Genomic DNA, 14,892 nt, shown 5'->3' with positions numbered 1-14,892 from the left:
AAGATCATCTTGGACAAATTGGGCGGTAGGCCTGGCCCAGCCCAAATAATCCACAACCTCAGTCATTAACTGACGATATGATGGATTAGCATGTTCACCTGGCTCTGGTCTACCAAATTCGTTCTCTGGGGAAGTATCAATACCACTTGCATTGTGCAATGATTCCACCAGATCCTTCATCCTGCTTTCCTCTGAAATCAGGCATTCAGGAACATTTGGAGTACCAAATTCAAGGCCAAAGGGAACATTTTCTTCATCAGATTTTTCTTGTTCCTCAAAAATTGAGGTCAAGGATTTGAAAAGCTCCTTCCTAGGTAAAGGCTTAAAAACCTTCTCTGGAGGTGGCATAGGAGGAGTGCTACTGGGTCCTGAATGTAACCCAGGTGCTTTTGCCTTTTCTTTCTCTCTTCCTAGCTGATCTTGTCGAGCTGGAAGTTTCGGCGTTGAGGGCTTCGGCGTCTATGTCGATAAAGGCGTTGACAACTTCGACGTATTACCCGACTTCGACGGCGTCGACTTCGAGGGCGTCGAGGCACCCTTCGAGGACTTGCCCTTCGAGGTGTGTTCGGTCTCGGACGGCGTCGGTGACCTCGATCGGTCGACTCGACTCGAGCGGCTTTTTTTGCTCGACGTCATAGAAGGTTCTATAGCCTTCCCCTTTCGATCACCCGGGCTCGAGGGCGCGCGAGTGTCAGAGCGATGGCGCTCCCGGCCGACTTCCGAGGAAGGCGCGGACCGAGGCTTCACTTTGTCAAAAACCTCCATCATTTTCAGCCTAAAGGCTTCCCATTCTTCGGATGATGAATGTTTTGTGGGACATTTCATCATTTTTGATGGATTCGTCCGAAGACGAAGTGGAGGGGGATCTGTGGCGTCGTTTCTTCGATTTTTTTGTCGAAGACGACGAGCGATGGGAATCGCTTCGGGACCCCGACCAATGCCTTTCGCGTCGAGGAGATTTCTCCTCACGGGACCTCGACTCAACGCTAGCGGCTTTTCGGTCTCATGCAACTCATGCAACTTTTACCGGACAGTGTTTGGTAATACAGACTCTTACCTGAACGCCATCAGCTGCCACCAGGCAATATTCTTTTGGACCCAGCTGCAACCTAACGAGGAAATGGAACAAGAGTGAACATCGGACATATTGAACTCTTTGAACGTTATAGACACTGGAGTCAATATTCCTCCGGAACTCCTGCAGTACCTTCAAACCAGTGAAGTAACTGGTATCTACGCGCCCCTGCATGCCATGCAGGATGGAGAGCTCATCATTTAAAAACATAAGGTGAGGTTACCAAGAGGGGATATCGGAGGTGATTAGTGGGGAGAACGAGAACAGTTGGGGGGCCATCACTAAAGTCCACGGGTGGCTAAATCCCTTTCTCCACTTGCAGGAGAATACTTCTACGAGTCCAGCAGATTAGGCGGGCCAGTCCAGACAGTCATCTCTGCACTACGCATCACGTTGGTGGAGACCGCAGCTGTCCGGGACCGATCGACGCCTCTGTGGGAACCAGGTGAGCGTAACAGTTTTACCTCCCTGTCCTCGTGCACCACGAGCTAATCTTCTCTGTCCTCTTTAAACCATTGGTCCCCTTGTTCCGCCAACTGATGAATAGAATCAAAAGGAGCTATCCTTCCAACTCTGAGAGGTCGAATGGCCCTGCTGTGGCTGACGAATCGCCGCTCCTAGCTGCTTAGCAGCCACCTTGGATGCCTGCAGCTTCTCCAAACTCTCATCAGCCGTAGAGCCAAATAGTTGATAGCCATCAAACGGCATGTCTAGTAGCCTAACCTGAACATCTGGGTTAAACCCGGATCTGTGCAGCCACGCAAACCTTCTAGCCACTGTGCTTTCCACCATAGATCAGCTCACACAATCAGAAGAGACTTAACCAGATTGTAATGACTGGCACATTGCATCAACCACTATGGACAATATTGAGGAATCCTTCCCTCATTTCCCCTTCAGGGATATGCTCTGTGGCATGTGCTACCACATATCACAGAGTGTACGAGTTTTTAGCCACAGCGCATGTAGCATTAATGGGCTTTAGAGCCATGTTCCCCGCAGAAAAAAACCTCTTACCCAGGGCATCATATTTCTTGTCATCCCTGTCAGGTTGGGATCGTCGGGTAGGCTGCCGCCTTAGAGGCAGACATAGCCGTTTGCCCAACTAGACTTTCCGGTGATGGATGTCTGATAGAAACTCTGAATCTATAGCTGAAGGCCTGTACTTTGTAGTCAGATCCTTATTGACTGCTGGTGTAGTGTCTAGCTTCTTCCAATTGTCAAGGATTCTGTTCTTCAGAGCTGTATGAAATGGCAAAACAGGATCCTTGGGAGGACCCTTATCCAGGATATCCATTGGATCTTCCTGGCTCAACATTTCTAACAGGACGACCCAAGTCCAAGTATTCTATTACCTTATTAATGACAGACCTATAAGATGGATCTGCATGACCTGTAGAATCAGGGGTGGCAAACTCTGCTTCAGGTGAAGTGTTCAACCCACTGGCATGAGAGTGTTCAACTCTCTGAGGTGAGATGTCCCCCAAGCTTTTTTCATCAGACAATCTCTTTTTGGATTGGGTGGTCGAAGGAGATTTGGATGGTGGCCTACCTAGGGTGAGCTTCTACTTCCTCTCCTTCAATCCCATAACGGTCACTGACTGGCAAGACCAACAGTCATCAACCTTATGGTCCACCCCTAGACACGAGAGGCATAACCTGTGCGGATCTGTAATCAACATCTTCGATCCACAGTCCGCACACCTCTTGAATCCAGTCTTCGGAGTAGACATATCTCAAGTTTTCAAGAAAAGCGCAGTTGAAAATCGCTGAGGCGACCGAACCATTTCGAAGCATGCTGTGCGTGGAAAAACAGAACGGAGGCAACGAGCGCAGTGCGTGCTATTTATACCAGCGTCAACGTCACGGCTGAGAGCGGGATGGAAGCCGCTGAGGGACCTTGAGTTGATGATGCACTGCGCCCTCCGCTGTCAAAAGGTTTCCTAAACTGCAAGCAGTATATCGGATATATCAAAGATGAGGAATCTGTGCGAGGACACGCTCCATTCAAAATAAGCATTTACAAGCAATTCTGTAGGAAAAAAATAAATATTCGAATACTTCTGATGTGTTTTTAAGGTTTACTGATGATTTAAAAATCTTCTTGATGTTTGTAGAGGTTGACATTTCTTTGACCATGCACAAATAAAAAAAATAAACAATGCCAAATATGCATCATAGGTCAGTGTAAATGACCCTAGTTTTAATATTGTGCCAGGATTTCATGCGGCACACAGCGTTGGGTAAGGAAGTGCCTGAATATAACAGAATTACTAGCAAGGTGTTACAACCAAAAAGGAAGGTTACTTTACTTTAAACCTTAGTGTTGCTCGAATGGTGCAGGGTTCTGTCAATTCAGGGTGACCCGTGTTGCTCTATTACAGGGAGGTGCTAATAAAAGTGGCAACCTTCCTGGAATAATGTTTAAATATGCCATGGTTCTCTTACACACAGTAATGTTCAGCTCAATGTGCCAGCATTGGCAGTTTCAAACAACTCTATTTAATCACAGTCAGCACAATGCCAGTTCCAACAGTGCCATGCCAGCTTTGCCCAATCCTGCACCTGTATGACATGTAATGATATAGGTGCAGCTTTAGATCCACCAATAAAGCCAACATATGCCAGTCACCATATGTTGTGTAAAGCCTTGCAGGGGCTGCAATAATATGCCAGTTGCAGCTTCAAAAGCCCCAATAATGCAATGTTATAGTTGGTAGAGTCACCATATGTAGGTTAGAGCCCCACAAGTCCAAACTCAAATGACCCAACACCACCACCACCTAGAGGGCAAGCCCCATACCTGGCATTCTGCCCCCTACACCCAGAGTGCCAGTCCCATACCTGGCATCCTGCTTACCATACCCCAAAGCCCAAACCGTATACCTGGCATCCTGCTCCCATACCACTCAGAGCACAAGCCCTATACCTGGAATCTTGCCCCCACTGCCCAGAACACAAGCCCTAAACCTGGCATCCTGCACACCACAACCAAGATTGCAAGCCCTATACCTGGCATCCTGACTCCCACCACACAGAGCACAAACCCTAACCCTAGCTACCCACCATCCCCAACCACCCAAAGCACAAGCTTCATATTTGGCCTCCTGTCCCCCAACTACCCAGAGCACAAGCCCCATGCTGGCATTCTGCCCACACTACCTAAAGTACAACCAACATACTTGGCACCCTGCCCCTCCTACACTGAGCATAAGCCACATACCTGGCATTGTGCCCCCACATCCCAGAATACAAGCCCTATACCTGGCATCCTGCCCATCAAAACCAAAATTGCAAGATCTATACCTGGAATCCTGCACACCAACACCCAAAGCACAAAACCTATACCTGGCTACCTGCCCCCCACCACCCAAAGCACAAGCTCCATAATTGCCATCCTGCCCCAACTTCCAGAGAAAAAGTCCCATACCTGGCTTCGGCCCCCACCACCCAGAGCACAAAACACATACTTGCCATCCTAACCCAACTACCCAGAGCACAAGCCCCCATAGCTGGTATCCTGCCACCCACCACCCAGAGCACAAGCCACAAGCCCCATACCTGGCATACTGCCCCCCCACCACCCAAACACAAGCCCTATAACTGACATACTCCTCTCCCCCCAACCACCAAGATTGCAAGCCGCATGTCTGGCCCCACCCACCCAAAGCACAAGCTCCATATTTGGCATCCTGCACCCACTGCGCAGAGCACTAGCCCCATACCTGGCATCCTGCCCCCCACCGCCCAGGGCACCAAGCCCCACACTTGGCATTCTGCCCTCCCCCCCACTACTAAGAGCACAAGCCCCATTGCTGGCATTCTGCCCCCCACCACCCAGAGCACAAGGCCTATACCTGGCAATCTACGTCCCACCACACAGGGCACATGCCCCATACGCCAACTGCACAGAGCAAAAGCCACATAGCTGGTATCCTTCCCCCAACCACCCAGAGCACAATCCCTACAACTGAAATCCTGCCGTCTACCCCCACCACCACCACCAAGATTGCAAGCCACATACCAGGCATCCTAGTCCCACCACCTAAAGCACAAGCTCTGCATTTGGCAGCCTGCCCCCACTACCCAGAGCACTAGCCCCATACTTGGCATTTTGCCCTCCTACTACCCATAACACAAGCACCACAGCTGGCATCCTGCCTCCCTACTATCCAGAGCACATGCCCCATACCTGGCATCATGCTTCCCACTACCCAGACCACAAGCCCCATATCTGTCATCCCGCCTCCCCACCCCGCCACCCAGAGCACAAGCCTTATACCAGTCATCCTGACCCCCACCATTAAGATTTCACCATACCTGGCATCCTGCCCCCCAACAGCCAGAGCAGAAGCCCATACCTGACACCTGCCGCCAACTCCTCACAACAGAAGCCCCACACCATCGAGGACATGGCAACATCTCCTCCCAAACAAGCCACTATGAGTGGCTGCGGGCAGCGCTGGCCAAATGTCCTCATGATGTTGTTCCTGAGGTGTCAGCCCAGAAGCGCATTCCCCTCCTGTTTTGTGCTAACTTTCTCCAGCAGACACCACAGCAACCCAGGCACACACCTGCCGCTTGGGGTGGGCACAATAGGCATACCTATAGACACCACGGATTCACAGGTGGAAGAACCCCAAGATATATTGCAGGCTTCTAAGGTGCGTTAAAGAGACCCACAGGACTCAGGTGCAGATGTCGATTCCCATGCTGGGTCACAGTTGAGATCTTGGGCAACAAGGACTGCAGATAGGAGGCTGGGACAATTGGTAGAAACGAGGTCGGTAAGTAGATGAATCCATGCACAGCACCAGCAGAAATGTTTCCCACTGGGGACAGGTTAGCTGATCAGGAATGAAGAACTGAAGGCAGGCCAAAGGATGATGCAGAGGTTATACATGGCAAGTTCAGCGTTGAAGTAGCCCTTGAAGACAGCAGGAACAAATGCTGTATGGGCTCCAGCAAGACAGCAGGGGCTCTCACTTCTGTTCGAGGCAACTCTGGGTCCAAGGGTTTCAGGGGAGCATGCAAAGGCTACCGAGAAGGGGGATCCGACTATTATCACTGGATTAAGGGGACGAATTGCCTGGTCATGGCATCACATTCAGGAGGATCAGGAGTAAGCATCACAGTTTCCAGTGAGGAGTACTCAGTATTGCTGTGCTCTCTCAACTACTTCAGGATCAGGCCAGTAGTCAACTAAACAATGGCTCTGAGTCTCCCTATTTAAACACACATGCACAGGGCTGGCGGTGACCCCAGCACACAAATTTCAACCAATGCTAAATTCAAAGGTTACACAATCAGTGGTGGTCAGACTCCATCCCAATAACGCATGCAGCAACGCAGGCATTCACTGGGATGTTGACTCAGGTGTCTGCGAGACCCTCACAGAACTGAAACTAGGTACTATCTTTCCGAAAACTTCAAATCTCGAGGGACACCGGAATTTTGCCTGATCACGGATCCCCCTTGGTCTCTCTCTTTTGTGGAAAATGACATTCTTGATTTAATAGCTAAGTACTCTACATCTAAAGCTGCAGGACCTAATGGATTAACCTACCAGGTTCTGAGAAATAATCCAAAACTCTGGCCAGAGATCTTGAATCTTTTTTTTTCGAGAAATCTTGAAGATCCGCAGATTTCCACCCTCATGGAAGAACGCGCTTGTCATTCCATTCTTCAAGGGGAACGATCGGCTGAGCCCGAAAAACTATCCTCCCATCGCCCTCCTTGACATTGACAGCAAACTCTTCATGCAGCTACTCTTGAGAGAGCTTACACACTGGGTGGAGTCACAGCAGATTCTATCGTGCCATCAAACAGGATTTAGAAAAGGACTGTCACTAGCACTAGCACTAGCTTAAATGGCTTACTCTTAAATCTGGTAAGCGAAAAGACAAAAGGGAAATTGGATCTACCTCTTTACGGGGCTTGGGTAGACTTATCCAAAGCCTTTGATCATGTGGACAGATACTTGCTTTGGAGAAAATTACACAGCTCGGGGATTCCACACCCCCTTTTAGCAATGTTAATTGAGTTGCATAGAAATACCACCCTAATATTGTGGCTAGACGACCAAGGTCATCTTTCCAATCTGATTCAGGTCTTCAGAGGGGTAAGGCAAGGTTTTATGGGCGCACCGTTGTTCTTCAACCTCTTTCTTTCAGATCTGGGAAACTTTATGTTTTCTTCAGCGTTGGCCAGTCCAGTGAGAAATGGAAGGAGGCTGCACTGACTAGCTTACGCTGATGTCATTGTAATACTGGACAAGTCTGCAGTGGGCCTTCAACGTCTCCTAGACAAGCTTGGGGAGTATTCCAACCTTAACGGGCTGACAATCAACCCCTCGAAATCCAAAGTCCTTATCTTCAAACATCCGAAGAGGAAAATTGGATATGGAAATTGGTTTTTGGATGGGAAAGCCACCCCCCGCGTGGAACAACTCACTTATTTGGGCTATACGATCTTTGCCAGCCCTGCAAATAACAAAGTCAACACAGCAATGATGGAGAAGGTTGCACAATTAATACCACAAATGAAAGAAACTGAATGCAAAATATTGCACATTTTCAATCTTACCCTAATCAGGTTTTACATGGCCAAAGCAGTCCCAGTACTATTGTATGGATTAGAAGCAAAGCCACTTTTATGGCACACAAATTGGAACAGAATAGAGGGCTTACTTTGGACAAAAAACCTTGGCTCTTCCATTGTGCAATCTCGAGCATACGTTTTGAACTGGGTTTAGTCTCATTAGGGTGCCGCGCAGATTGGAAGCTAATCACATTATTTCGTGAAATCATCACTGGAAGAAAGACTCTCTTCTTTAGGATGTGAATGAGCACCTAAAAAACTCGAGATCCCAGATTCTTGTGGGCTTGGAGAAAAGAATAAGAGGAATCTTGAACAGGCTGGGGCTGAGCTTGGAAACTGTCGTGTCAAACCCCCTGGAAAGTGAAAAAATCATTAGAATCTTGGGACTGGATAGACACAATTGCCAGTGTAAGATCCCTCAATCCTCCAAATCTATTATTAAAGGTGGAAAAAAAGATGGGCTCTCTTCCACAATATCCAGACATAACAGTGAGAAATAACTTTCTGAGACTAAATGTTGCCCACACTGGGGAAATATTGGTAAGAAGGAACCAAGGGGATCAGGCAAGAAAACTTTGTGAACAATGTGAATCTCCCAGCAAACAAACAATAAAACACTTATTAATGGAGTGCGAAGGCACCTGGGAAGCCAGATTGCTGCTATTTAGGAGATTTGTGGCCAAGGTGGAGAGCCTCATTTCAGAGTTTTTTTGGGACAGAATGATTGCTGGTCAAGAGATCATGTTAACAGCAACAATAGTACAAGTCTTGAAAATAAGCTCCATCATAATTTAAAAGAAGACTTCTGTACTTTGAAAAGGTTGCTGTTATGTAGTTCAGTCCCCTGATGGATCCCCGGTTTTCTTTCTCTCTATCTCTCTCTTTGTCTTCTTTTTCTTTTATTTTATCTTCATTGCAGTTACTTTTGTGATGTGATTCTTATTTTTGTAAAGGTTTTTTATAAACCAAACAAACAAATAATAAAAAGAAACTAGGTACCATTCAGTCATGGAAACCTTAGAGAGCAATGAGTCGGAGATCATGTATGAGAAAATGGACAAAATCAGCATTTCCACCGGGGGAACTCATACAAGAAAAAGCACAAATAAATTGGATCTGGTCACAGAGATTACAAACATGTGCTAGTCATTTTTCCGTTGTTCAGAAGGCAAGTGGCACAGTATTAATGTTAAACTGAGGCCCAACCCTATGAAAAGTAACGAGATTCCATCAATCTCTGACTATACAGCAATTTCAAAAGATGCTATTTTGCAATACCCCTGCCCTGGTAGTCATATGAGTTCATTAGGACAGGACATGAAAAGTGATTTTTGGTCTCCAGTAAGGTTTTTAAATAGAGCCTCAATGGTGACAAAAACAGTTCAAGGTACAAAAAAGCAATCAAACAAGAACAAGATACTCACAAAAGTGAGGAATGGAACTTTCAGCCATACACACTTGTTCTCTTTCGCAGCACCTCTTGTGCTAAACAGGACAATTTGCTTTTCTCTAGGCTTTTCTGTGCCACACACTCAGCCAGAGGAAGTCCAGGCACACACCACTTTAAAAAAACATTTGTTCACTGCCTCACTGAGAACCTCTTGTGCTATGTTGGGAATCATCTATACTACAACTCCCACTATGCAGTTTTCTTACAACTCCAGGCACTTTCCTCTTTGTCTGTGTCTCTTGTGTGGTGGTGGACTTCGGCAGTATGCACTTCTGCTGTCAGTTGCTTAGAGTTCCTTGTGCTTTCCTCTTTCTGAGTCTACTGCACTGCATTTGGAACTGGCTGCACTACAACTCCTAGTAAATACTTCTTTAATCAGTCTTATAGTGTTTTCGTTTCCCTCTGTGCCTCTTGCATGGCACTGGGAACTATCTGAACTATGCTTAGTATGCACTTTCTTGGTCACTGTTAGCGCTCCTCAGGTCTCTCTCTCTCTCTCTCTCTCTCTCTTAGTTATTCACTCTTTATTGCACTCCAGGGAGCTGCCACAGGGTCTTCCATTCTGCTTGTTCCTCTCAGCCTTACATCATTCATTTGTTGCAGGTGGAACTCGTGAGGTCCTCCACTAGGACCAACCTACTTTCCTCCTCTTTCAAACTAGGCGAAACAGGAAGACATCAGTGAATTAATGGTTCTCCTTGGGTCAGGATATTGTAGCCTACTAGAAAGGCACACTTATCAGTCCTTTGCAGTTCCAGCATTCAAGCCCATGCCACCTTCTTTTCTGTACACTAGAGTCACTGAGCCAATCAGCTGAAGATTGCAGTGAAAACAAATGATGATCTGGCCCTCTAGCCGCAGTTACAGCATTTCACTACAACTCTAAAAGCTAGACAATTCAATACAAATGTCTGCAAGCATGTCCAGAAGCAGGAAGAGAACCCTAACTATCCTTAGATTACACTACTTTCCCTGTAGGTGCAGGACAAAAGACAGCCACACACTCTAAAAAGTTTAAGCAGTAACCATCAGCAAGGTGGGGATTCAAAACATCATCTTACTCTGACCAGTGCTTCAGATAAATGTACCGGGGTATTGGGACATCTATTACTAATGTGTTTCTTGTAGGAGGGTGGGTTGTCCACCTGCTGGTCAGATGGAGGCCACTTCCCCTAGTCCCATGTACCTTTCCTGATTCATAAGCAGCTCAATCTACTCATAAAGGTTGCACTCCCACTCCCTGGTTACAAAAGAAGGAACAGGGAGTAGAGTTTTCATTTTCTCGATAGTCAGAAAAAAATCTGCTGGGAGAGGTAAAAGATTTCCTCTTCTCATTAGTCTACAACCCTATAAATCAGTATACTTGTTTCTTGGGAGGCTTGTACCTCCACTATGAGTTGCAGACTGCTCCGGGGCAATTCCTAGGCAGTGGTGAAAGTCAGCTGCGTGGGCCCGAAACCTTCACCATACCAAGATCCAAGTGGCCAAAAAGTAGCTGCTTTTGCGATGGCACTACCTACTCTTCCACAAGGCTTTTACTTTAAGATCCTTTTTATGTTTTTAAGTCCAGAAAAAGCCATATATCTTTCAAAAGTAGGACCCAGAAAGCCACAGTGTGCCCTGTGTTTACGATACACCCATCAGTTGTAAGGCCTTAGAGGTCATCTTAAACACGCTGGTAGTGTTTTCATTTTCCTTTAATGTCTCCTGGAATCTCTAACTCCACTTCCTGGGCCAGAGTTTGACTTTTTCTAATCCAACTTCTTCTTTGTCTTCCATGTTGTTCTCAGACAGACTTTATAACACTGAAGGCCGGAGCTTTCTACATCTCCTGGCCCCTATTCATTTAGTCATGGAAGTAATATACTCCCAAACTTTTAATTAAGGGAATATTTTGACTACCACATAAATGGATAGACTTCCAAAATGCTGCGTTTGAGTTGCATGACATACACTTGGAAAATGTTTGATCAAGCTTTGCTCTCACATATTAAATTCTGGAAATCGTACACAAGGTTGTCTGGAGTTTTAGATACAATGGAATGGAGACATCTCAGAAAGGCTGAGTAGGTTCATCTACAGTCAGTTGCACAACTAAGTTCTAAAAGAATAGGCAAAATCTAGCAAGTAACAAACACAAGACAGAAAAGGCAAATAGCAGGATCCTTTAATACATTGCATGTTAGCTTCAGTAAGTACCCACTGGTCCACTGGACCACTTTATGCCGATCATTAACCGGGTGTGCCAGCTGCAGGTTATGGGCAAAATACAATGAACAGTCATAATTAATGACAACCTTTTGCTCAGGGATACCTCCACATGTGTCCTAATGTGCCCTCTAGCGTGCACTTATACTCATGTGCCCCAACTTCCTGCCACCCTGGGAAAAGTGTGGGTGAGTGTAGCACTAATGCATTCATGGTGCTTACCAAAGGGCGAAATTAGTTTTACTAGAGGAATAATACAAACAAAGGGAACCATGGGCACCTTAACCTCTAACCTAGCATACGCACCTGCTCTCTGAACTCTGCTGCTCATCGCGTGGAGGGATGCGTTCCAACTGGCTCCTAAGCCTGGTCAGTTCTGTCTCTAGTTCGTGGACTTTTACCTTCTCAGTCATCAAATCCTGGAACAAGAAGGGCAGCACGATTTTAAATCTCTGTCCCTTAAGCCCTATGCACTGTGACAAAGTAAAGCTAGTCCCTGTTGCCCTTGTGCATCCCAAAAGTGTGAATATCTGCTCCTTAGTTCTGTTGTGTAAAAATACTCTATACACCAAATTATGGACGAGGCGGTATTTACTGCATGCAGATTTCCCATATTCAAACAGATTTTAATGATTATAGCATGCAGTGACAGTAATTAATAAATGCAGTAATTTTTAAAATACATTTTCAGAACTCATAATGAGGGCCTAACATCTATTCCTTTTATCATCTCTTAAATATTTACATAAATCTCTTCCCCCCATGCACAGCAAATTAAGTACATTTCCATTCCACTTCACACCACCTCCAATAGCATTCATATCTGCTCCTTTGCCATGGTGTTACTATCTGCCACTTTGCCCCATTCAACTAGATAGCATGTTAGCATGTTAATATCGATCCCAAGAAACCATCAGAGTGTTATTATTTATCCATTCATATTGGTCCCGTCCATTCATTTCCACTCAACGGTAGTAATATACGTCAATTCAACTATCCCACCCAAAGAATATTAACATCAGTCACATTGACCTATCTACCCAAACAGCATAAGCATCTATTATTTCTTCCTCTACTCAACAGATTGTTAATATCTGTTCCTTCACCCATCCCATTCAAAGACCATTAACAGCTTTATCCAATACCACAACAACAATGCTCATAGTGTTCTGTTTGCCCATCTGGCCTGTTAGGAACGTTTTCTCTTTTTAGCAACTTTCCCTCCATTTCTATGGACTCCCAAACATTTTGCTTTTGTTTTTCAACTATGTCCTGACTTTCACTCCACTGCACGTTTGCTCATTATTATGGTGAAACTGGGTAGTCCTTAAGGCTGTCAGTACTGGTATGTTTCCCTTTTCTTGTAACATGTTATCTATTTTTTGGGTAACTTTTTACCATTACAAATGCCATATCATATAATATCATATCATATCATTGCACAATGCATCTTACAGTGCAGTGCAATGGGGTTTCTTTTGTATGACCCTAGACTACACTCAAAGGGATTTTGTAGTTACTTTGGTTGTGCCCAAAAGACAGCAGTTGATTTTGAACTATTTTTGCAGTACTTTTCTTTAGCCATACTCCGTTTAACGCATTTGGCTACTAACTGTGGCGAGTGTCCTAACACGGCTGTGCCACAAGGGTTTTGCTTGTTCTTTTGGCAATCTTGTTCTGTGGCCTTCTTCCTGTCCTGTCAGGTCAGGAAATTCCTTTTAACATCATGCACTTGCACGGGAAAGCCTTGATTTTCACAGGCTAGTGCAGGGCCATGTATGTGTGTTCTCAGGAAGTGGGCTGGGCTGTCAGGTCCCAATTCAAATACTGGTGCCCGAGAGTCTGGTGTGCATCCTTGCATGAGACTTGCAGTGGTCCCTGATTGGACCACTGCTGGTGTGCATGAGTGTGGCAGATCTTGCCATTGGAGGGCTGAGTCTGGATACTCACCTGAATTGGATATGAAGAGGAGTCCTGAAGCCATGACATAGAGATCGCACAGAAATCCTGCAAGAAGCCAAGTATCCTGCCCAGCTCTGAAGACGGTGGACCCATCCTAAGAAGGCCTTGCAACCAACCTTTGCTACAGTCCCGGTGAAGTTCTATCTGGCTGTTGCTCTTCAGTGGAGCTTCGACCCCTGGAGTGGTGGGACCAATGATTCTCGACATCGGCACCTTGTCCTGCGAAGTAAATACCTCAAAAGTGCCACCGAATGGCTGACTAGCTCGAACTTTTGGCTACTGCGATGCAGAAATCACGCTGCGCATTTTGTCCCGGAAAAATTGCGGACAGTCAGCTTGTCCTACAGAGGTCATCTCTGCCAAATTTCAGCATCCGACGATCCAAGGAACCCGATATACAAGGCTGACTCCGACAGCAACAACTGTGTCCCCTCCTATTGCTCTGCAATGGTGACAACCGCCAAAAACTGCTTTCCCGCATCGAGTCATGTGCTGAGAGGAGGCCTGCACTTCAGTGAACTGCATTCTTCAACTGGAACACGTTGCACCAGCATCTGTGGCCGACCAGGGATTAATTCGAAACTGCAACTCCTGGGCACAGAGGTCCAGAAGAAAAGGTGGGAAACACAACCTCTGACAACCCTCTGAAGATGTGCCAAGTCCCAAGACAAACCGGAGTATGGGCTGAGTTACAGTTGTACTTATCTGAACCCCTCTGTCCCTTTTTAAAAGTTTTCCTAACTTTTGAAACTTTTACAATAGTTTGGCTTTGCCATTGCTTGCACGGGCAAGCACTTTGAAAGCTGGGGACAGTTTTATTCACTAGAATAGACACTTACCTGACTTCTGAAACTGTTTTCCCATCCACAAGACCCTCCTCCTAACCTTTTCCTGCCTTACAAAACTACTTGGAACTTTGTGAACTTTCAGGGCACAAGGCCCCAGACAATTTAGCGTTGGACTTCTAAAGTTTGGACTTCTAAAGTTCGGGTTGTAATCTTGTGGACTGCCATTGCTAATTTAACTTTACCTTTCCTTCCAGTATCATGGTGTGGGGGTATTGTGGTTTTATTGCACTGGCTACTGGGACTGGCACTGGATATATGTTTTTTAATTCATTTGTGTGATATTATTGCCTGCTTATAGTCATTTTAATAGTGTTTACTTGGCCACAAATAAATATAGTGGGCCTCACTACGACCCTGGAGGTAACCATACCGCTATTTGCGGCATGGCTACCCCCATTCCGGGTACCGGGTCCGGGTTCCTGGAATGGGGAAATACTGTGCCATTCCGACCTTGGAGGGCCCAGTATTTCCCCATTCCAGGAACCCAGACTCTGTGCATCCCCATTCCCATTCGAGCCCCCATAGGGTTCAATGGGAATGGGGAGGATGCAAACAACGGGCCCGTTAATGATGGGCCCGTTGTTTGCATCCTGGTCCGCTCGCTGGACCCATTAAGGACGCCTGGTTTTACCAGGTGCCCTTTCCGGGTCCCGCGAGCAAACCTCGTAATGAGGCAGTAGGGATTTAACGGGGCTGGCAGCTCTACCAGCCCCGTTAAATCCCTACCGCCAGGGTCGTAATGAGGCCCA

General features: G+C 46.4%; 1 protein-coding gene across 3 annotated transcripts in view; it reads right to left on the bottom strand.

Moving 5' to 3' along the window:
• The window catches only part of CCDC88B (coiled-coil domain containing 88B), a 1,445,666-nt gene that overhangs the window by 839,685 nt on the left and 591,089 nt on the right, over positions 1 to 14,892 (bottom strand). For all 3 annotated transcript variants that reach the window (XM_069645149.1, XM_069645150.1, XM_069645151.1), the window contains exon 16: positions 11,640 to 11,752. In XM_069645149.1, the coding sequence (XP_069501250.1) occupies positions 11,640 to 11,752 (113 nt within the window). The remainder of the gene's footprint in view (positions 1 to 11,639; positions 11,753 to 14,892) is intronic.

The sequence above is a fragment of the Ambystoma mexicanum genome, chromosome 2p, assembly GCF_040938575.1.
Source record: "Ambystoma mexicanum isolate Mex_15411 chromosome 2p, UKY_AmexF1_1, whole genome shotgun sequence".
Lineage (NCBI taxonomy): Eukaryota > Metazoa > Chordata > Amphibia > Caudata > Ambystomatidae > Ambystoma > Ambystoma mexicanum.
This window is presented reverse-complemented; position numbering and strand designations above follow the sequence as displayed.